The following is a 21,654-nucleotide window of genomic DNA, read 5'->3' as shown; positions in this document are numbered from 1 at the left end:
TATATAAACCATGTTTTGTTTTCCTTGTGTTCAAACTCAAAGTCAACCGTGCGAATACAAAGATAACTGTAAATGTCAATAATTTCATAGACAGATCAGAATTACAAAGTGCTAAAAAAACCTCAAAAACAAAACCAGTACATTCCATATTTAAGATATGTTAAGTCATGTAAGCCTCAACTAAAAGTCATAGATATCTTAATTAAAAACAGATGAAAATATTGATATGAAATTGTATATGAAAGAAAAACAGCCTATATCTGAACGCTGCAAAGCTGCGTCTGTGGCGGATCACACGCTTAAAGTAATTACACACTCATGAAATTATGAACTCAAAACTTGACATCTACTAACTGTAATTCACTGTAAGGTAACAGTCTAACAACCACTGCATTAATTTTATATCCAGTGTCAGAACATGAAAAAAAGTCGGCTGAACAGTAACCATGAACCTTTGCTGCGTGTCTGCACCCAGCAGAGAGAACTGTGATAATGCTTCTTAAACGCTGGCTTGCAATCTAGGAATCCTCAAAAGACTAAGAAACTCTTTTGAGGTCGGGTGAAAATTTTTTTTCTGCCGATGCCTCAAACCGGCTCGTTCTTTTGAAACTAGTAGAAAAGGACCTGTGCTCAGAGACTAGCCTCGGGGGGCCGGAGCCAAAATTAAACCCTTCCCGTCTCCTTCGCTTTATCACTGTTAGGAGCAGACTACAGGCAAACATGTAGCACACACCCATCTACACACACAAAAGACACAGGGTTAACTGGCATGCTGGCTGGCACTGAGGGTGTGAGCCCCTCCACCCTCCCACTTTGGGCTGGCTGCCAAAGATGCCCCCTGTCCAAAAATACAAACATACACACACACACACGAACACACACAAATCCCTGGCTTAGCCTCAGCCCAGTGCCGGGATTACCGGATTAGAACTCTATTCCATTATCTCCCCACACTATACAACGCACGGACGCACACGGGCGCGCACACACACACACGGTCCAGAGGGGCTGAAGACAGACACAGTGTCAACCACAACACATGACGTTTACACACAAGTGGATACAGTTACAGTGTAAAAAAGGCACTTTTTAACAGTAATATCAGATGGGATGATGATGTTATTGTTAAGACTCCATCTACAAGTGACCTGAGCATGTACGGCACAAACAATAGACACGCTGAAGCATCATCAGGCAAGATGAGGAACCCCTACAAACCCCTAAACCTTTGACCCCTGACCTCGGCAACCAGCAAGAATTAAAAAATAGCAGAATTTCTTCCTCAAGTGCTTGAGAATGGCATCAGTATGGGTCAATAATCAAAACTGTGATTTCTAAGGTGGTTATTAATTAATTTAAATCGCTTCCAGTGAGCTGGTGTCTGTAATTTTAGGAGAAACATTTAAACTTTTTAAAGTTTGCTCCATAAAACTGATAATGCTGCTCGTCCAAAAAGTCCTTCAGGTGCTGCTTCAAGCTTCTCCTACACACTTGACCTCACGATGAAATATGTACAGTTTTACATACAGGAAACAAAAACCTGAGTGTGTGGAAAAAAGAAAAAAAAGTGGCAGCATACAGAGCCCCATCTGTCACTTACGTAGTCATGGAAGGCCTTGGCCTCGCTGGAGTGCTCACATGTCTCCCTTCGGTCTGGAGCCGCACAATACAAATCCCAGAATACACTGAAATGGGGGGGGTGGGGAGGGCAGAGAGTGAGAGAGAGAAGAGGTCAAAGGTTAGCAAACAGAGCAATACAAGCAAATGTGTAACAGCTATTCATAACCCATTCACACTCTCTCATTATCTCCATAGCACTCTTAAACTGCCTCTTGCGCACTTCAGCATCGTTGTAAGAGGGATACAATGCCAGTGTCGCCCCCTCAATCAACTCTCACTCTCTTAGAACACACACACACACACACACACACACACACACACACACACACACACACACACACACACACACACACACACACACACACACACACACACACACACACACACACACACACACCTTTAACTCTTACTACCTGAAGTGAATCCCTGAAATAACCTCCTGTACAAGTGTTGACTAGCAAATGGCCTCATTGTGAAGGAATTTGCTAATCGTTTGATTCATATAAGAACAAAAAGATCTGACGCGCACACACACACATCATCTGAGTCTATACAGCTTTCTGTCTCAAACATCGACACACACACACACTCACACACACACACAGAGACAACAGAACAACAAGACTAAACGCCTGTGTACTACCTGTCTAAAAGGTCGAAATTCAATCAGTCTTTGTGCATTGATTTAGTGGAAGTGCTATAAACCAAGCCAAACAGCGACTCAGCTAACGTGAACACTAATCAGGCTGCCACTTCACATGCCCTGACAATCTGCAATGCACACAGACATGTTGAATCCCAAACTCAAACACCTTGTAATATTTTCTTAGTCATCACTTTTGAGCACATTGAAGTGGAACTTGCTGATTTCGAACCGTGACTGTCACACGTTTGATATTTACAATTTGAAATTGGGGAGACTCACGACGTTTAAAGGGAAGAGTGATTCGGTGAGATACATGCAATAGCCAATGAGAGCAAGCTGACCAGGAGGCCTCACCAACCAGATGTTGAAGACTTGTTTTTAGAACTGAAACATGGCTGATTTTGATTCCCGTACCAAGTGGATATTAGAGTAGGACTAACTTGTGGAATTGTGTCAACGGTATGAATGCTTGTTTAACGTGTACAGTTTAATGTGCAAAACATTACACAGACAAATGCAACCAGCTGACGACTCTGGCAGGAAGCCTCCATGTTTGTTTTTAATCTGAAGTCGTGTGTGTTCACGCACGTTTCTGCAAGTTCCCAAGTTTCTGGAATCGCTCTTCAGAAATCTGTTTTTTTGTTGTTGTTTTTTTTAACACCAAGTGTGTGTGGTCTTGTGACTCAACTGGATCGTCTAGTGCGTGCATTCTCCCAATTAAAATATTAACTAGTATGGGACAGCATGTACCTCCACCAAGGCCCAACAGTCCTCTTAAAGGTGCAACAAATTTCAAACACTCATAGATACAAGTCTCCTAAATAAGACATTTTTTATTAGTTTATGTCTATCTCACAATGTTTAAGAAAGTGCCAGGATCCATAAACTGCACTCAAATTTAATGAGTTCTTTGACCCATGCAGCATCTTTCCACCCAGTTTCAAGGAAATAGATGACGTTGTTTTTGGTAATCTTCCTTAAAAACAAAAACACACAACTTCAATGGCAGAGGTTAAATCCTGTAGTGTGTAGCACGTGTTATGGGATATATTGCCCTCCAATCTTAACCTTCTTCTGTGAGAAGGTCAGAGTGCAGAGTTAAGCTACAGAGACGCACACATGATACGTGTGTCAGTGTTTTCCCTCAAGGTCACTTTAACAGACGGAAACACTTTTTTATTACAAGCAAGAAATCAGAAGGATGAGAAACCATATTTGTTCCTGACTAGTTTATCTATAGTTAAAAGATGAATGTGATGAGAAAAAATAAGTTGTACTTCTTGAGCTTTTAAAAAAAAACAAAAGTTTATACTTTCTAATGGATTTCTATTTTTCTACAGTTCTATGTAGAGTATATATGTGAAGAAAGAACCTTCGAGGTCCAAGTCCTTAATTGAACAAGAACTTTAAACTTGTCCTTTAGATTTACTCAGCCTTGTGTGCTTTCAAATAATTATTCTATTGGTTCATTTTCTTTTCATCAAAACACGTCCTTGGTCTCATATTGCTGATTGTGCTCTATTAGCCTGACATTCATTCTTCCGACTCAGCAGAGCCACCCCCTGAGGTGAATGTTGCACTGTACTTTTTAAGACAAGTTAAAGAGTATATTTAGAAAATGTACAAGTCTGTACTTTTAAATCCACAGGTTTTTAAACATGTGTTCCTTTGTAATATGTGCAGTACTTATTCCAGTGTCCTTCAGCTAAATTGTGAATCTATAAATCCATTTCCATGGTTTCTGTAGATGAAGTGGTGCTCTAGTCTTCCTGAGGAGGAGATAAGTGAAAAGACACCAACGCTAAAGGAAACAATGAATGATAACATTAGTAAATATTAGTATCTTCTATGAAGTTTTAGACTTGCAGTAAAGCTTCATTTATTTATCTCCTGTTTGACGACTTCAAACACCTTGATTTGTAATTCTATAATAATTTGCTCAAATATAAAGTGCTTTACCTCTGGTGAGAGAAACTGCGGAGTACATCAAATCTGAAGATAAGAGTAGTATCCCAAAATAAACCACTCACTCCTGTTTGAGTAAAGTAGGCTGTGTCCAGATGATAAAAAAATATTTATTATCATTTAACCTTTTATAAAAATGTCATTACCTTTTACCAAATATTTTAGAGGGAACAAAAGGGCATCAGAAGCATTAGGTGTGGACTAACACATTTAAATTCTGTTTTAACAGGGTTTGCTGACAATGAGGAAAAACAGAAAATATCACAGGCAAAAAAAAAAAACTATTAAATTGCTGACACGAAATTTATTAGCTGAATCTGGTGCAAAATGTGTCAGTAGCCTTTTCTTTTCTGCTCTGATTATCTTCTGACCTGGCTCAGACTCTCGCTCTCTCCTCAGCTGACACATTCTAGTCTCAGTAAAACAGTCATATATGCACATGAGCTGGACTTTACGCAGTTAAACCTTGAGAATAATCTGCCACAGGTAAAGGATTTAGTGCCATTACATTGGAATCGGGAGTTATTCCTCAGTGGTAAAAAAGTGCATTGTAAATCAAACTGTAAATTGATGTAAATTCAAATCATTTGGGTTGCAAACAGCAACACATTCCTGTTGTATTGGTTTATATATGTTTGTATGTTCTTTTCAGTCGACAATGTATGCCAGTTTCAGAGAGGAACTGTGTTGAGGGGATTGCGGCTTATGTGAAACATAATGATTAAATTTAGCTGCATTAAACATGTATTTTTGTTTACACCAGTCAGCCCTTATCGTCAATAGCTTTTGAATCTAAGGCTAAGCAGTATGGACTGATAGTAGTAGTAGGCGTAGTATGGACTGACTGTGTGTAAACATGGATTGAAAGTAAAACTTTTACTGTGAATTTAAATGACATTCTACTGGTTTCTCCGAGCGACATCCAAAAATTAGTGAAACTGCTGATCAGTGCTTGAGGTGTTGACCCCAAAGGTCAAATCTTAGCCACAGCAGAAATGACGGGGGTGGGGTGGGGGGTGGGGGGGAGAAGACAGCAGAGGGAGAGGTGACACAAAGGAAGCTGGAATGCAATGGGTTAATCTGCTAAGAATCCCTCTCCCACGTGAACAAAGAAGAAAAGTGGGAGGTGGAGGAACACAAAAGGTGACGAGGGGTGAGGAGGGGGAGGGGAGTGCATATAGAGAGCGGGGGGGCCATTCCCTAACCATCTGGATCTATTGTTTCAGGAACTTGGGGGGCTGAGGGCTGGAGAGCTGGAGGAGGGGAGAGAGTAGAAGACGGGGGGGGTCATGCCCTCGGTGAGACTGGTCAACCCCAAGGCTGAGACTGAGACCCTCCACCTCTGGACGGCAGATTTACAACAAGGGAGGATGAGCAACAGCAGATAAATTAAAATGTTACATCTGACTATGTTTATTTACATGTTTCAAAAATTCTAAATATAATTGTGTCTCTTTCATGAGCCACCACACCGTGAACGCTCTAATGAAGCTGCTGTTTGTGCATACGCAGTAATGAATTATGTAGCATTGGAATGGACATCAGAGCCCTATGTATGTGTGTGTGTGTTTCTACACAGCGTGAGACACACTATAAAATCTGTTTACACAAACCAGGCGTTCAAATGTATACAAATATCAAAACAAATGCAAACAATAGAAGAGGAGCTAAACTTACCACCACCACGAATGAAGGAATCCAGGGGGCTCCCCTAATGTAATATTCTTCTCCCATCGAATCTGCAGGAGGAGAGGAAGAGGAGAGGGGGATGAGAGGGAGAGAAGAGGAAGAAATAGAGGGGAAGAGAGATGGACATATGAAAAGAGGGATAAAAGATAAGAAAGGAGAAGAGGAAAGATGAGAGCAAAACAGTGACAGGAGAGGAAAGAATTGAGAAAAGAAAGGAGAGGAGTAAAATAAAGTGGGGATAGTGGAAATAAGGAGAGGGGAAAGGTGGAAGAAAGAGAGAATATGTGAGAATCAGGGAGAGACGATAGGTGGACACGAGGAAAGAGGAGGAGGGAAAGGAGGCAAAGAAGAGGAAATGTAGGGAGACAGGGAGAGACGAGGGAAATGAGAACAATAAATGAAAGAGAAGAGGAAAAGAGGTAGAAGAAGAGATGTGTAGAGGAGAGCAATATGGAGAGAGAAGAGAAGAGAGAAGAGTCACTTGCGGCCACTAGAGAGAGGATTATGTCTGCAGGTCCAGGGGTTAAGAACATATAATCAGTCAGTCTCAAACTGTCAATGGCCTCTGACGTGAAGATAGGCATCTTTCTGCCTCTGTCGATCTCCATCTCCCGCTTCCTCTTCTCTCTGTCATGTCTCTGTCCTGATCCTTTTCTTTTTTTTAACATTCATGAATCCAGAGAATAACTCGCTCACTGTTAACCTGACTGTCTGCAGTTCGGAGGCTTGGAAATGAATACAAACAACACTAAGACTACACAAGTCTACTATGTCCACTAACCACTACAGCAGTCGCTACACCCGCCAACAGTGAGCATGAGCTTGTGTAACTTTATAGAATTACCTGATGAAAAATTGATGCTACACCTTGCACTCTGATCATGTTTAGCATGTTTGCACTGATATTGTATGTCTAGGAAGGCTCAAAGCTACTTTAGCTACAACAGCTTTAGTAATGAAGACAGCTCTTCTACAACAAGTCCTTACACATAAATGATCGTCAATACACTCTGACACTGCACATAGGCATATTCCCTGAAGTTAGCAGCAGGAGATGTGTAACTGATAAACTGTTTAAAAAGAGATTTGACCCTTTTCTGGTGTGATGAAACTTGTGGTTAAGGCAAAAAACACGTGGTTAGTTTAAGGAAAGATCATGGTTGGGTTAAAATAATTACTAGGTGAGGGTCATTTCTTGTCACGGTGACCATAATAAACACGTGGTTGAAGTTGAAGACTAATTGTGGGCACGATTCAAAGAAGCAAACATGTCAGTTTGAGCCACCTATCCAACCACGACAGCGTCCTGCACATACAGACTCTAACGCTGAAAAATAACATCACCTGACTTCCTTTGTTGTTCCTGTTATTTATACTACGACCATTTATTCATTTATTACTACTTTTAACATGTCTTATTGCGGCGTCTGCCGAAACACTGATACTGTCGCACACAATATGCAGCTAAACAGATGATGACTCATAGTAAGCTGCTTGCACCAATGGGGTCATTTCTTTAATCGACGGAGTCTCTTCAGCCCTATTGACAGAGATACATCTACATTTCCGCAAAAAAGGCTTGAAGTTTAATGCGACAGCCCCATGGTCTGTGACATCATGTCATTTTCTTTTTTACACTGACATTGATTAGGCAATTCAGCATAAAGGTGAAACGGTAATGCCCCCCCATTCCACATTCACAATAAATGTGAAGAGGAGTAAAGGGGCAATATTCCAGCCTCGGACATGCTGCTTATAAGGGTCTTCACAGTCATAATAAATTATTTTCAAGGTTTGGTCAGGACTTGGTTTTGGAAAATTCCATCTTACCTCGGACAGGAAGGTCTGTGCGGACTTCTGTGCTCCCACATGTAGCAGGTACTCGTACACATATAACGCTAACCTGGGAAGCAAAGAGGAAAAAGTGTTACAAACTAAGTTCAGTTAACTTATTCCTCCAAACTGCTGTCATATCAATCTCCCTTAAGTTTCAGACCTGTAAACCCATCAAGGTGTTCGCTATTAAAAAGAAAGCTGGTTTACAGGAGTCATTCTCCTACCTGAGCCATGTAAACCATTTTCTATTGTAACTCTACTACTCATACTAAAGCTTGGCTGATTACTTGATTATTTAAAAATGAAGAAATGGTTGCGTCCATATTAACCAGTAAGGCCAGCTAATCAACATTTTAAATTCAATATTTAATACTTAATGTCAATCCACTGCTTTCAATTTTGCACTAGTTCAAAGTTGAAATTACACCTTGACTGAGATTATTGGGTTATCAATGTCATTAAAGAGCAGGTTTCATATCTCATATATGTTCACATGGATATTTTTTTACAAGCTGCATTTTATAAACACTGCTGGCAATTAGCAAATGTAGTTAATGGTTGTATTTCACTCTCACTTAAGTCACAGTCCCGAAAGTGACCAGACAGCAAAACACAAAGAGACCAAGATACATATTGTCCAGCTCAGTCAGCCAGACGCCAACTAATTCTTACTGAGCAAGAACTAGTTTGTCACATGTATGCCAGTCACACCAACTGTGTATTTTGGGCGATATACGGTGATTTTGAAATAAGTGTGGAAAGACCAGCAGTACTGGAACGCCTACACGACACAGTCTTAAATTCCAGGAATGCCATGCATTTGACAATCTATGCAGTGCCACTGCTTCCAAAAATGATCAACACATCAGTTGCCATGGGTAAATGTTTTTATATCAGCTCCACTTGAACAACCCGCCCAGGAAGGTAAAATCACAGAATGTCAACTTAAATTAATCTTAACAGACTCAAAAATGTTTCGTTACACACCTGTTAGAGTTGTGTGTAACAATGTAAGAGTAAAGACTACAGACTTCTCAGTGTGTAGCTGTCAAACTAGCATCTGCTAATCTGCACACAAGGCACAAAGGGGACATCAGTAAATTGTAGCTATAGAGAATAAGTGACACTCTCCTCTGAAATTAGGTCTATGCCTACACATCTGGACAATGGCATTGGTATCAACTGAATCTCATCAATTCCCATTCCCATTTCTACTAAAGGTTCTGAGGACTTCCTGCATCAAGGTGTCAGGGTTGCTGGAAAATTTCCTGCAATCAAAAAGGGCTACACCATCTCAACAGCACCTCAACAGTTTCTCAAACATTCCCTCTGTGCGTCTGATAAAGCTACACGTCAAAATCACAACAGAACCTAAAAAACCCTCATCGGCTGTAGTGAAAAAACCAAACCAAAAAAACCCGGCCTCACTTGAAAATGGCAATCTACCAGGGTCTATTAACAGACACAAGAACCATGCTGCGGAGTGGGAAACCCCTATTGGCCCAACATTGTACTCCTAACTCCTTCACTTAGCCATGTTTAATAGGCTGTTAATGGACCATCAATCGACCAGCAGCGTGGATATGACAGTGCCCTGTGTGCCCAGAGCAGACAGTCCTCTGACAGGCCAATAAGGTCCTAATGAGAAGGACAGTAGCTCAGTGTCATAGTCCCCATCATTAGTCAATTTACTGATCAATGAAACATGGCTTTGAGATAATCAGGCTGTTGTGAAGTTTGTTTTTTTACCTTTCCACTGGTGTCTTCACTGTGTATGAAGACGAAAGGTTAAGTTTGTTTAAATACATGAAGTCAATTTAAGCTTCTTAAAATGGTGTTTTATTGCACAGTAAAAAGATAGGAAGGTGATAAGCTCAGAGATATCACTCTATGCGTTTTCAGACATACATTCACAACAGCTTCAAATCCTCTGCATTATTCAGGCCAGAGGTGGAGCAGCAGGGTGCAGCAGACCAAGGCAGGAAATGACGTATTAACTCTGCTGCGTAGATATCACGTGATTTTGTTTACAGCCATCAGACAAGTCGTCAGCTCTTATCACCACAAACTCTCTTGACATCTTCGTTGATGTCTTTGTTTCCTTTTTTAATTTTTGTGTCTGTCTCGCGTAAGAGGCATCATCAGCCCCCCCGTGTATTTTCCCTTCTTCTACTGTAGCACGTTCTATTGTTAAATTATTGTCTTATATGATTGCATGTTTTTGATTTGTATTCTTTGAATGTGTTTTTTTACAAATGCCCATTGAGGAATTAGTGTTACAAATTACCTGCAACCAATTATGACATATGGCATTAGCGTTTGATTAATATTCTATACTTGTATACTATAAATAACCATAAATAAACCTGTTAATGGCCGATTGGGGAATAGTAAAGCACCGCACAGTTTTCTGTGAGAACACTTTCGTTTAGTTGCCATTTCTGCTAAAAAAATTTTAAGTCAAGGTAAAGATGAGGTGAGCACATGAAAGCAAGAGAAATGCCAAAAACTGCAGGAGAGATGGTCTGTGTCTGACCTGCTTTTACTACTAATGGTATGCAAATGTTTAAAATATGCATTGTTAGTATGCAAATGTAGTCTGTAAAATATATAAATAGGCAAATACACAATAACTGCAGAGTGGAGCCGATGGTCGCTACACGATAACACCATGTCCTTCACAGAGAGACTACAACAGGTTGTGGGGACAGGATCTTAACAGCTGGACGGGTGGTTTCTCAACAATTTTATGATGACGTGATTTTAACAGCAGTGAAATACAAGGAAGAGAAATCAGAAAGTTTTCATTGATTGTCACACATGAACTCTTCACCAAACACAATCATGTGAAATTTGTTAAGGCTGTTTACAAGCATCCTGTAAAACATGGACCTATAAATAGCCATACCAGGATACAAACTCCTGATCATTATGAGACCAATACTGTGCTCAGCTCAGAACAATGGCATCATGAGCATTCCTCTAAACTGGGCTGAGTTAGACAGCTACCTTTATTTTAGCTTTAGTCTTTTCCGTGGTTTAATTTCAGTTAAGACCAAGGATGAGTATTTCAGTCAAACTTCACTTTCGGATAAGATTAATCCAACTGATGATCACAATGACCCTTAATCAAACTTGTTTTTCCGTTTCTCTTTTGTAGGCCTTAGTGGTGGTGATGTGCTCGATTGTAAGTGTTAACAGCAGGTTGTTAACAGCCTTTTGAATAAGTTTGTAAAGAAGATATTTGGAACTGGTTTGCACACAGCAACTCTAGTACTTGTCACCTTGCTATTGCCCGACAGACTTTACTCAAGTCCATATCAGTGCCTATTAATAATCAGTAGATGTCACAAACAGGCAACTTCAAATGTCAAAGACCAATTAATAAAAAAAAACTTTAAAAGTATAGTTTTAAAGTAATTTCAAACCAACAACAGGTTTCTAAGTTTCAGTGTGGTTCACCTTGAAAAGTTTCTTCATGTTTGTGGCCTTTTGGCATCACTGCATCATTTTTTTAAGTGGCTCCAAATTTGTACCTGTTAAGTTGCAGTCACGTTCTTTTACCTTTCTGTATATTATCTAAGCTGTAGCACTTTAGGTCTGAGCACGTTCTCGTCAAGCAATCTCACTAGTGAGAGCAAGACACTGCTGGTGTCACCAGAGAAATGTGCAGCATAGACAAAGGACATTTAGCTCATGTCATTGTTTGAAAATTCAAAGCACCGAAATTTTGTCTCCTTTTTCCATCAATGAAAATATAAATAGGTTTTGGTTAAATTTTATTTTTCACTACAAATTTATTGGAAACAAAATTGCATGTTGATACAATCTGTGTTAACTGACGGTGGCATCTCGTCCTGTCAGTGCCATTGTAATCACGTTGTCAGAGTCATGGAAAAAGGGTTGTTGATAAACATATTTTGTCAAAGTCTTCGATATAGAAGCACAGAGAGAAAACTTTTCTCTGCACTCGTCTGGACAATTTTTTTTTTCAATTTCATCTGTATCAAGCCACTGATGCAGACACAAGTCTACATATATGTATGATGTATACGTTGATGGATACAGGTTAATGTCTGACTGTTATGAATAGGTCATAGGGTTGAACATGATTTGGCAGGCCTGCTTCAGCTATACATGAAGCCATCCTGCATGGTTGAGGGTGTGCCCCCTCTGTCAGATAGTTGCCGAGATAAGAAAACATACATGAGCGAGCAGACATTCAGAAATAGACAAAAACAAAGGACAAAGAAGAAATTCTGAGCTTCCTGGAGTGACTTATACTGATTAATAATATTCAACTGTAAATAAATCTTTCACACTGTAAAAGAAAAACGTAAAACTGCTTAGAACACACCCTGTCTGCATCAACTTGTTTAATTTCAAACAGATTGACAGATTGGATGTTTCACAAATGGCTGACGCTCCTAAGAGGCTAAAGACTGCAGTTCGGCTAACACACACACACACTTGACCAATTTAACCAGGGCAATCTGACCACTTTCCAAGGCTCCCAGCAATTTGTAGGTCACAAAGCTCTCTGTGACCGCTGGTGTAGAGTTTAAGTCACTGCCACTTGCGGGTCAGTCTCGCAGTGGACCACCCACCCACGTGCACTTTGCAGGTTACTTATCACACCTGAACACCTACAGTACAATTCCCTTGACCTGTTCTGATTTTCAACCGTTTTTTAAACGCCTCCCAAAGGCTCATGGGAAGCAAGCGCTTCAAATATTGATACCGCATCTCTCCGCACGCTGCAGGTTTACTGGTTTGCTTACATGAACAGTCGTCTAAAGGAGGCTTGTACATTTGTCCTATGTCTGGAGATATATGGATCACACAGCAGACCCCCTCCTCCTCTCAGAGGCCTTCAATGAAATTTTTATGTGTGGTGTGTGTATGGGTGTTTTTGTGTGGGTTGCAAAAGGGGCTGCGTGTGCGAGCACCTGGCCTCCTGCATTATTTAAGCTCAGAAGCTTGCTCATAGAAAAGGAAGAGAAGTTTGAGGAGAGGACGAGGGAAACGCTGTGGGATAGTAGAGAAAAAATTGTTTTGACTAGAGCATTAGAGGGGGCATGCCCCATTTTTTTGCAGGAAGAAACGGTAGGTGGTACAGTGGGATCAGAGGAGTCAAGTCTTGATGGAAGCAGACTTTGACCACCAGAATGTAAAATCACATTTATAAAGAAAGGTAAAAAAAACATTAAAGATGGCTCCAGCAGCCCTAGTTCCATAGCTTTTAAGTTTGCATGGCCCGGTGACACCAGTTTTATATCACATAACGACTCCCTTCTGATGTCTGCACTTTCCCCTCCTTTATCATGCTGAAACTAAATTTTATTCCTCCATCACCATGTGAGGTGACCTCCTGACCTCCTTCCACGCCATTCCCTGTTATGTTCTGAGATGGGACATTAGTGCGTTGGTACGCCTAATCCCACCGAGTGAGAAATCTCCCTGATGCACACCAGTGGCACAACTGACATCCTGCCGGAGGCTCCCGACAAAACCCCCTCTTGAAACATGGATGAGTCTACCCAACATATCTCCCTCGCTTTCTGTCTCTTTCCTTTCCTCCTCTGTCTCTCAAAAACTGACGCAAAGCTGAGAGCAGCCGCTTCAGTCTGTCTCAATAATTCAACAGCCGAGCGAGGAGGGATAGGGGACTTTGAGGAGAGACGAAGGATGGGAGGTGAGAGTCAGGGAGGTAGGATGGAGACAAACAGAGGAAAGGCATGAAGAAATGTGGGTTCACAGAGGAGCAGTGGTGGGTGTGATCCTGTGGGGGTAACTCCAATCTTCACACAAACACAGACACACAGGTCTTGACAGTTGTGTCCCACCTCAGGTCCCCCCCAACCTGCTGACTGGTCCAGGGAGCCCGAGAGTGAGCCATGTAGTGTGGCGTCTAACCCCATCCACTGTGGTGCGAGGAACAAAGCCAGCAGCATTCTCCTCTGTGGAGGCTCCGATATCTTATTTACCCGAATGTGACCCAACTGCACCATCACAGGAACTATCATGCAACAATAACAACACAAGGCTCAGAAACAGTCCAATCTAACAAAGTTTAATGGCAGCATGGAGAGGTCTGCAGGCGGCTTTGTTAACCCTGGCGATCAGGAAAGGGGAGTCCGCTGCAGATGATGGCTCTTATTTCAAAAACTAAAGCATGGAGGGTTGCAAAATGAACAATACAGATTAATATGAAAGATGTGTGGCTTATAATTATTATTTAAGTGCTGGTAACCGTGCAGCATGGATCTCCCCGGCGAACAACAGGCATCGAGACAGAGACACGCAGACAAAGGGATCGTGGAGGGGCTACAGCTCTGGAGGCTAACGCCACCTTAACTTTTGTGGCAAATCACACTTACAAACCACGTATTTGAGTTTTTCGAAGCGAGCTATGGAGGCAACAACGAGCTGATCGTGACCAGCACCGGTTCGTGCAACTCGGGGTGTGTGGAGAAAATCTGTACGGGCCACAAAAGTTAGGAGGCGCAGCTCTCCCCCCCCCTCCTCCTCATCGCCCGGGCATCGCAGGAGAGGCTGTCCGCTGAGCGAGCGCACAAGCTCGGATACAATGCAGTCGGAGAGTCCTGGAACTCGTCCCGGTGCTATTTTATAACAAAGCTCCCACAAACAGCTGTTTTCTATTTATACCTGCAGCTTCAACCGGGGGCGACACACTCGCAAGAAAAGCTACGACTAGCTACAACAGCACAGCAGAAGCTCCGAGAGCATTGTTCCTCCACACCGGACCCGAAGTGGGATCTCCCCCTCGCTCACTGCTTCCCGGGTGGGGTGCAACATTTTCTGCATTACTGCTGGAAACACGTGCATAAGCAAACAATCCTGGAAGTGCTGCAACTTTAACACAAAAGTAGCACTGTGTGTGTGTGTGGCGTGAGAGAGAAAACAAGAGTGAAACTAGCAATGTGTGTGAAGCTAAGAGTGGGGGGGCTAACTTTAGCAGCCATGCCCGTGTAGTTGTAGGATGCGGGGAGAGAGGAGGGGGTGGTGGTGGTGGTGGGAGAAAAGAAAGAAGCTAACAACTAGCACAGCATCACTTTTTTTAAACGTAGCGTGCATGTTTAAAGTTTAAAAATAAAAACAGAGGCTAGCGGACACGCGCTGCTGGAAGTGATACACCAGTTAGCAACTTTAGCCAGCTAGCTCACTCCTCTTCTTGACCCTGTTGTTGTGAGCGGCTGCAACAATTGACTTACTTTTCTCTCGCCTGGCTGTCCGAGGGGACCACAGCTCCTTTGCCCTTGCCGTACATCTTGGAAGCCGCTCTGGTACTTTACGTTATCCCACTCGACACCTGTCAAAGAAAGCTACCAGGAAAACCTACTATCTCCATAGCTACCCGGTCAGTGTTGTCTCCCTCTCTCTCCCCTGCGCTCTCCTCGCTCCGGTTTCCTTTTTTTTTTTTTTTCTACATCCCCAACATTGCCCACAAATCAGGCAGGGTTTCAGCCGGAGGGGGGAACTTGAAACAGTCCGCTGGTGGAGCTTTTTTTTTTTTTTTTTTTTTTTTCAATCGCTGTTCCTGGATTCAGCTCACGCCCCCCCTGCTCTCAGACGGTGGGGGCTTCTTAAAGGCGCAGCGGCTCGGTTTCTGTCGACTGCCGTCAAGTTCAAGTTTGTCTCCGAAGTTCAGGCGACTCGTGTTCACATGCCGAGCTGCATTGTGGATATTTGCTGCTCTGGATATCGTATGAAGCAGCGGTGTGATGAGTTCTAATGGTGCACATTGAGGTATTCTTCAACGAGAAGGGCCCGAATCCCCACCTAGGTCGGTTTACGTGGCCCTTCAGTGCCACTATGTTCAGTCCATGTACTTATCTAGTGTCCTCATTGGGGCAACAATCAATTCCAACCGAGAGTGCCTCATTATTGTTCAACCCTGACCCACTAACGCCACTAAATAACTGATCACATACAGTAACTGTAAAAGAAGACGCCGTACTTCCATGTAATACTTGGTTCTCGAACTGGGACCAAGTTCTGATGCTTTATTCAGCCATGATGTTATACTGGTGCATAATGTTGTTTTCTTCTACAAGAAGGCAACTTGAGTCCCTAAAATCCTCACCGAGGTTCGTTGTTCTGGCCCTTTAGTGCTACTATGTCCAGTCCAAGTACTTATCTAGTGTCGCCATTGGAGCAACCATCAATTCCAACCAAAAGTGCCTCATTATTGTTCATTCCTGACCTTCAGACTGCATTAGAATGTCACTAAAGAACTGATCACATACAGTAACAGTAAAAAAAGGATGCCATATTTTCATGTAATACTTGGTACTCACACTGGGGACCGTTGGAACCATGGTATGATGTATCTCAGTGGTACACTTCAATGTTTTATTTTAGCCCTAAACCTATAGTGCACTTGATTCATCCAAATCCTCACCTAGGTTGGTTTATGTGGCCCTCAAGCGCTACTATGTTCAGTTCAAGTACTTATCTAGTGTCACTATTGAGGCAACAAAAAGGACATCATTTTTGTTCAATCCTGACTCTCAGATTGCCTACGAATGCCACTAAATTAATGATCACATACAGTAACAGGGAAAACAACGATTTTCATGTACTATACTTTGCTCCCAAACTGGGGTCCTGAGTCGACCAAGGGTCACAACAAAGGTGGGAGCAGTCCCAACTAACAAGGGGATCGTTTAGATTTGCTTTTATTCAATAATTTAATTTTGTTCTGTTATTTAATTCATAAGGACAGATTCCACTGTCTGCATCTATTTTGAGGACAAAACATGTCTGCTTTAGATGTGTTTGGAGATAGTGGACAAGGTTTTAGGACAACAAGCAGAAAGCTACAATATTGACAAAAAGTTTAGTCCTGTTCGTCCACTTTGTTCTGTCTTTTCACGTTTACTGAATTAATTTCTTGCAGTGTTTGTTAAGGCTCCTGCATATGTTTTACACCATATCATTTTTAACCTTGATATGTATGGACCAGCATAAATTGTCTCGATTTCTATGTGGCCTTAGCGTTTTACAAATTTGTAAATGTAAATACATTTTCAGGTACACAACAGACACACAGAATCATGCTCAAACTGTTGCTATTTGTTTCGTGTTTCTTGTAATTAAATCTAGATTACACAAGAACAGTGACACGCACACTGTGGCTTCCTGTTTTGTTAAAAAACACAGAAAAGAACACTAATAGAATTAATTAATTCTTTATATGTTATTAATTTAAATTGTTTGCTTGTGATGATGATACAGCTTCTGCAAATGTACTCATTTAATATCCGGGTATGATGCTGGCACTTGGTTGCGATGTACAAGTCTGTGTCATGTCCCTTTAAGAGTGTGTAGAGGGCAGTTGCAGAGTTTGTGTGTGTGTGTGTGTGTGTGTGTGTGTGTGTGTGTGTGTGTGTGTGTGTGTGTGTGTGTGTGTGTGTGTGTGTGTGTGTCTGTGTGTAAGGCAGGGACAGGCAGTGTGCTCTCTTTTCATGCTACTTGCTGTGGGAAGGGCACAGCTGACTGTCTGTGTGCGTGTGTATTTGTGTGAGAGAGAGTGAGAGAGAGAAAGAGAGAGAGAGTGAGAGAGAGACAGGGAGAGAGAGAGAGAGAATGAGAGAGAGACAGAGAGAGAGAGACAGGGAGAGAGAGAAAAAACACACTGCATGTATATGGTAGTGAAGCTTCTTTACATGAGAATACAAACACCTCACGATGAGCAGATGTACTTTTAAAGCACAGAGGAATAATAAGAGCAAGAGAAGAAAGAAAGAACAGAAGCGAGAGGCATCTTCAATATAAATGGCAGGAATTTCCCCCCAGTGAGCTCGTGTATGTTACATATAGCAACACACACACTGACAGATGCAATGGATATAGAGTAATGTGATTTTAGAAGTGACATACTGTAAACGTTAGCAATGTCCTCACGATTCGTGTAAGTTGAAACATATTTGATTTAATTCAAAAATGCAAAGCAAGAAAAACACATTGGACTTATTTGGTTTCAGCTTTGTGGATTTACATGTTGAAGTGTGTATTTATTAGATTATTTAGAGGAAACAATTGGATTGATTCTGAATCATCATTTTATCCTGTTTAATCTTAATCTTTTAATATCTACATGTATTTCAGACTACATTCACACTAAACAGGCACAATTTGAATACGCTGTTGAGTAGAAATGACATCCATCCAGACCAACATTTTCAGGTTGGCAAAGCAACAAATGAAAATGTATACGTTTCCTCCTTTTTCATCATTCATTCATTCATTTGTGTCATTTGAACATATCTCATGAACACTACCTATTTATCAGATGGTCAACTAAATGACTATTATTGCAATGTCATGATTACAAAGACACATGTCATTTTTCAAGTTTTGTTTCCCCCCAATCATAAGATTTGAGGCTGGTATTTTTTAACAATGGATCCCACTGAAAGGGATAAAACTGCAGCACAGAGAAAATCAGTTGCATTTTTAAACAAAGCAGGTTTAGTTAGTGAGAGAATGAGAACAGGAAGAAGAGAAAGTGATGGTGTACGTATCCTTTAAGCTCTAACCACAAACTCTATCACTGTCTCATCATAGCACCAGTATTGATCCAAGAACCCAATGATCCCCGGGAACACTGGCTCTTCCTTCTTTGCACAGAATCAACACAAACGGTGTCATTGTGTACTTCCTGTCTGCGTTTCTTCTGTTTTACCAAATGCAGATGAGCAGATAAGGTGTTTTGGAGCCATTCTTCATTCCTGTCCATCCATCTTTCCTTACCGCACCAACCATCCAATGGCGTTTTTGTAGATGTTTATATAGCCTATGTAATTGTCAAAGATAATTTATCAACTCGTACCATGGACAATAACTCGAACAGCTCTGAATGTACAATGATGCAATAATTAAGACTGTATGCAAAGATGTATAAGAATGAAGCCAAAATAGCCAAGCCAAAACTTGCACTGGACCAATGATAGAAAGTGTCAGCTGATGTTTCATTCGCTTTTCATAGCATGAAATAATGAACTATAAGGGCACATGGAGAGTGCATACCTACGCCTCGGGTATAAAGTTCTATCCAAACGTGTTAAAGAAAGTTAAGAAAATTCCTGGTTCCTCTTGTTTATCTGGATTTGCTCTATTCACTGGCGTTGGCCTTTATTGGACATTGGATTGTAGTAGTTTTTGTGTAATTCTGCAAACTAACAAACAGACAAACAAATGAAAACAAAACCTCCTTCGCAAAGGTCATTACAACTAAACTTATCAGTCACTTCATGACTACATCAGTGTGTTAAGAATTACCTAAAATGATAGAAAACATTTGGCCCCCATCTGATATTAACCCTTGAATAGTCCCACAACAGGGAAAATGGCCTTTTACAGTACTTGCACTGTACCAAGCTGTAAACTCAGATTTGCGTGTGCCAATGGCCACAAACTTCATTATCATTGCCATCCCTCTCTCCATTCTCTCCTATTCCCGTCCCCCTCTCGCTTTTCCCACTGGTATCTTTCTCTCCATCTTGCCTCATCACTCGCTTCTTCCTTCTCTTCCACATCGTCGTCCTCTCCTCTGACCCACTTTCCTGCCTTCTTGCCACTATCTTCCTCTGTTCTTGTTCGTGCACCCACAGCCTTCATCTCTCTCTATCTCTCCTCCCCCAATTCCCTTCTTCCACCATTTCAGTCTTTCCTCCTCTTGTCTCCTGCTTCTGCTCATGCTTCTCCACCCGTCACACTCCTCCTTCTGTTCCTTCTCTTGCCTCCCTCCTTCAGCACCTTCACTCATCCTCTTCTTCTCTCCCCAGTGCATCTCCATCCCTCCATTCTTACGCAGCCTTACTAAATATTCTCACTTCTTCTCCGAGCCTTTCTCTCAATCTTCCATTCATCACTCTTGCTCTTCTCTCATATCCTCTACCTTCTCCCTTTTCCTTCTTGTTCGTGCCCTTCTCCCTTGTCTTCCCACCTTGTTCCCCCCACCTCCTCCTCCTCCTTTCTCCTCCTCCTTCCTCCTCCTCCTCTCTCCTTCCACCTTGAGTCATTTCGTGCTCTCCGCACTACACCACGGAGCCACTCAGGACAGACATTCATCAGCGGCCTGAGATGATAGATGCTGCTCACCTCAGCTTCAGCAGCCAGTTAGCCTGGGGTGATGCCTTATGCATACAGATATCACCTGGCTAGCTGTAGTCTACCGGTGCAACCAGGATCGAATATACACAAATGCTCCCAAGTTTGCTCAAACACACACACACACACACACAGTGCTTGCCTGATGTCTAAGACTGGCTTTGTGTGGAATAAAAAAACTTTGTTGCATGCAAGAATTTATTGATAACTATATATGCACTTTGATAATGTGTGTGTGTGTGTGTGTGTGTGCATATGTGTGTGCACTGGAGATTGTTATGAATGTAAATTTCAGGGGAGTTAGGTTAATTGGGTCTGAAAAAGAGGTGGGTGTGTCTCTCTCCTCTATGACAGGCTTATTTACATAGCAAAGCTGTAATTACCCTAACGAAGCCCCTATCCGTGAGAGTGCACACACACACGCACATGCAAGAACACATACACACACAAACACACATGTCCAATCCCCAAACAGGTTTGAGCTCAATCGTGCCAAACCTGTATTTTTCATCACTCCAGATCCCTCTCAGAAGCCCATCCATTCACATGTTCATTTCTAATTGAATGGCATCCTTTGCCGTGCCAATCAGTGGGTTTGTTGCAATTTCTGTATCAGGGCTCATTGGCTTCTAAGAGAGAGACATGGAACCCATTCCAGCACTTAGCTATCACTTCCTTCCTCCCCCCACCCCAAAGTATTCTTTTGTAAAAACAGGCATTTTCCTCTATGAGTTGTGGTTAATACGGCAAAAAATAAGATCTGCTTTGTGTCATATCAATTAAATTCCAGATTCCAAATCATTGTTACAGAAAAATGAGAGGGTGCGAGAAGTGAACTGACATTTGGAGGAATCGTTATCCATCCAGCCAGCTGAGCGTTAATTAGAACCCAGATTTATCAAGCAATCACCACAAATATTTAACATTGTTCTATTATCAGTGTGTTATTTTCTTACAAGGTGTCAATGATGATCCCAACCATAGATTGTATGTAAAGATGGACAATAGGTATATGGATGGTACATGTGAAATACATCTTTTTGTCATTTTGATAGTTTTTATCAAATGACTCAAAATGTGCAAGATGGCAATGTTTGCATCTGTTCTACATTGAAGGTAGAACAAATGACTCGCAAGACAAATCGAATGAGATGCTAAGTTGACTGGGAAGCAGAGTAGGATCACCTAACTAACAAAAACACAATCATATAAATCCTGTTTCAACTTTTCTCCACTGATGTGGACCTCATAGACAATCCAGTGCTTGAAAACGTACGAATATAGCAAAGCAAAGATCCTTGAAGAAAAGCTCAACTGGCCCACAATTAACTTTTCTTGGACAAACCGGTACATGGATGACTGAGAACCTTTGCAGACAAAAGGTTTTGCTACACTTTCGATACAAGATTACACCCAACAACATGTGCCACCAAACAAATACAATTGAGAAAAAATAGTAACGGTTGTTTGGGCAGTTTAGCCACGAGGCAAAGGAAGATGTAAGCAGTGCCAGCAGGAGCAGGTCGCCAGTGTAAACCGTCAGCAACCAAAGATTCTGGTATCCCATGGGTGAGATCTGACGCCTCATTTCAAAGTTTGGGTTTATAAACTAGGATGTTAGCAGCCGAGAACTAAACTAGGTCAGTGGCGAGTTGAGACGGAGTCAAGACGGAGCTTCTAAAAATTGTAATACCCAAGTAATCGAGAAACTACCTTAAATAATGTCAAACCTCACTGATAAAACTTATTTGGAGCTGTGT

General features: G+C 41.7%; 1 protein-coding gene across 5 annotated transcripts in view; it reads right to left on the bottom strand.

Moving 5' to 3' along the window:
* LOC109636413 (single-stranded DNA-binding protein 3) overlaps nt 1-15,267 on the bottom strand; it is a 37,116-nt gene extending 21,849 nt beyond the window's left edge. For 4 of the 5 annotated variants that reach the window (XM_069535391.1, XM_069535388.1, XM_069535389.1 and 1 more), the window contains exons 1-4: nt 14,992-15,202; nt 7,751-7,823; nt 5,909-5,970; nt 1,601-1,685 (exon numbers count right to left, since the gene is read on the bottom strand). In XM_069535391.1, the coding sequence (XP_069391492.1) occupies nt 1,601-1,685; nt 5,909-5,970; nt 7,751-7,823; nt 14,992-15,047 (276 nt within the window). In that variant the 5' untranslated portion in view covers nt 15,048-15,202. Of the gene's footprint in view, nt 1-1,600; nt 1,686-5,908; nt 5,971-7,750; nt 7,824-14,991 lie in introns of all 5 variants that reach the window. The other variant, XM_020098096.2, reaches the window with a different exon arrangement.
* Nucleotides 15,268-21,654: the final 6,387 nt, after the last annotated feature.

This window comes from Paralichthys olivaceus, chromosome 12 (genome assembly GCF_024713975.1).
Source record: "Paralichthys olivaceus isolate ysfri-2021 chromosome 12, ASM2471397v2, whole genome shotgun sequence".
NCBI lineage: Eukaryota > Metazoa > Chordata > Actinopteri > Pleuronectiformes > Paralichthyidae > Paralichthys > Paralichthys olivaceus.
The sequence above is the reverse complement of the archived record's forward strand: the minus strand, read 5'-3'. Positions and strand labels throughout refer to the sequence as shown.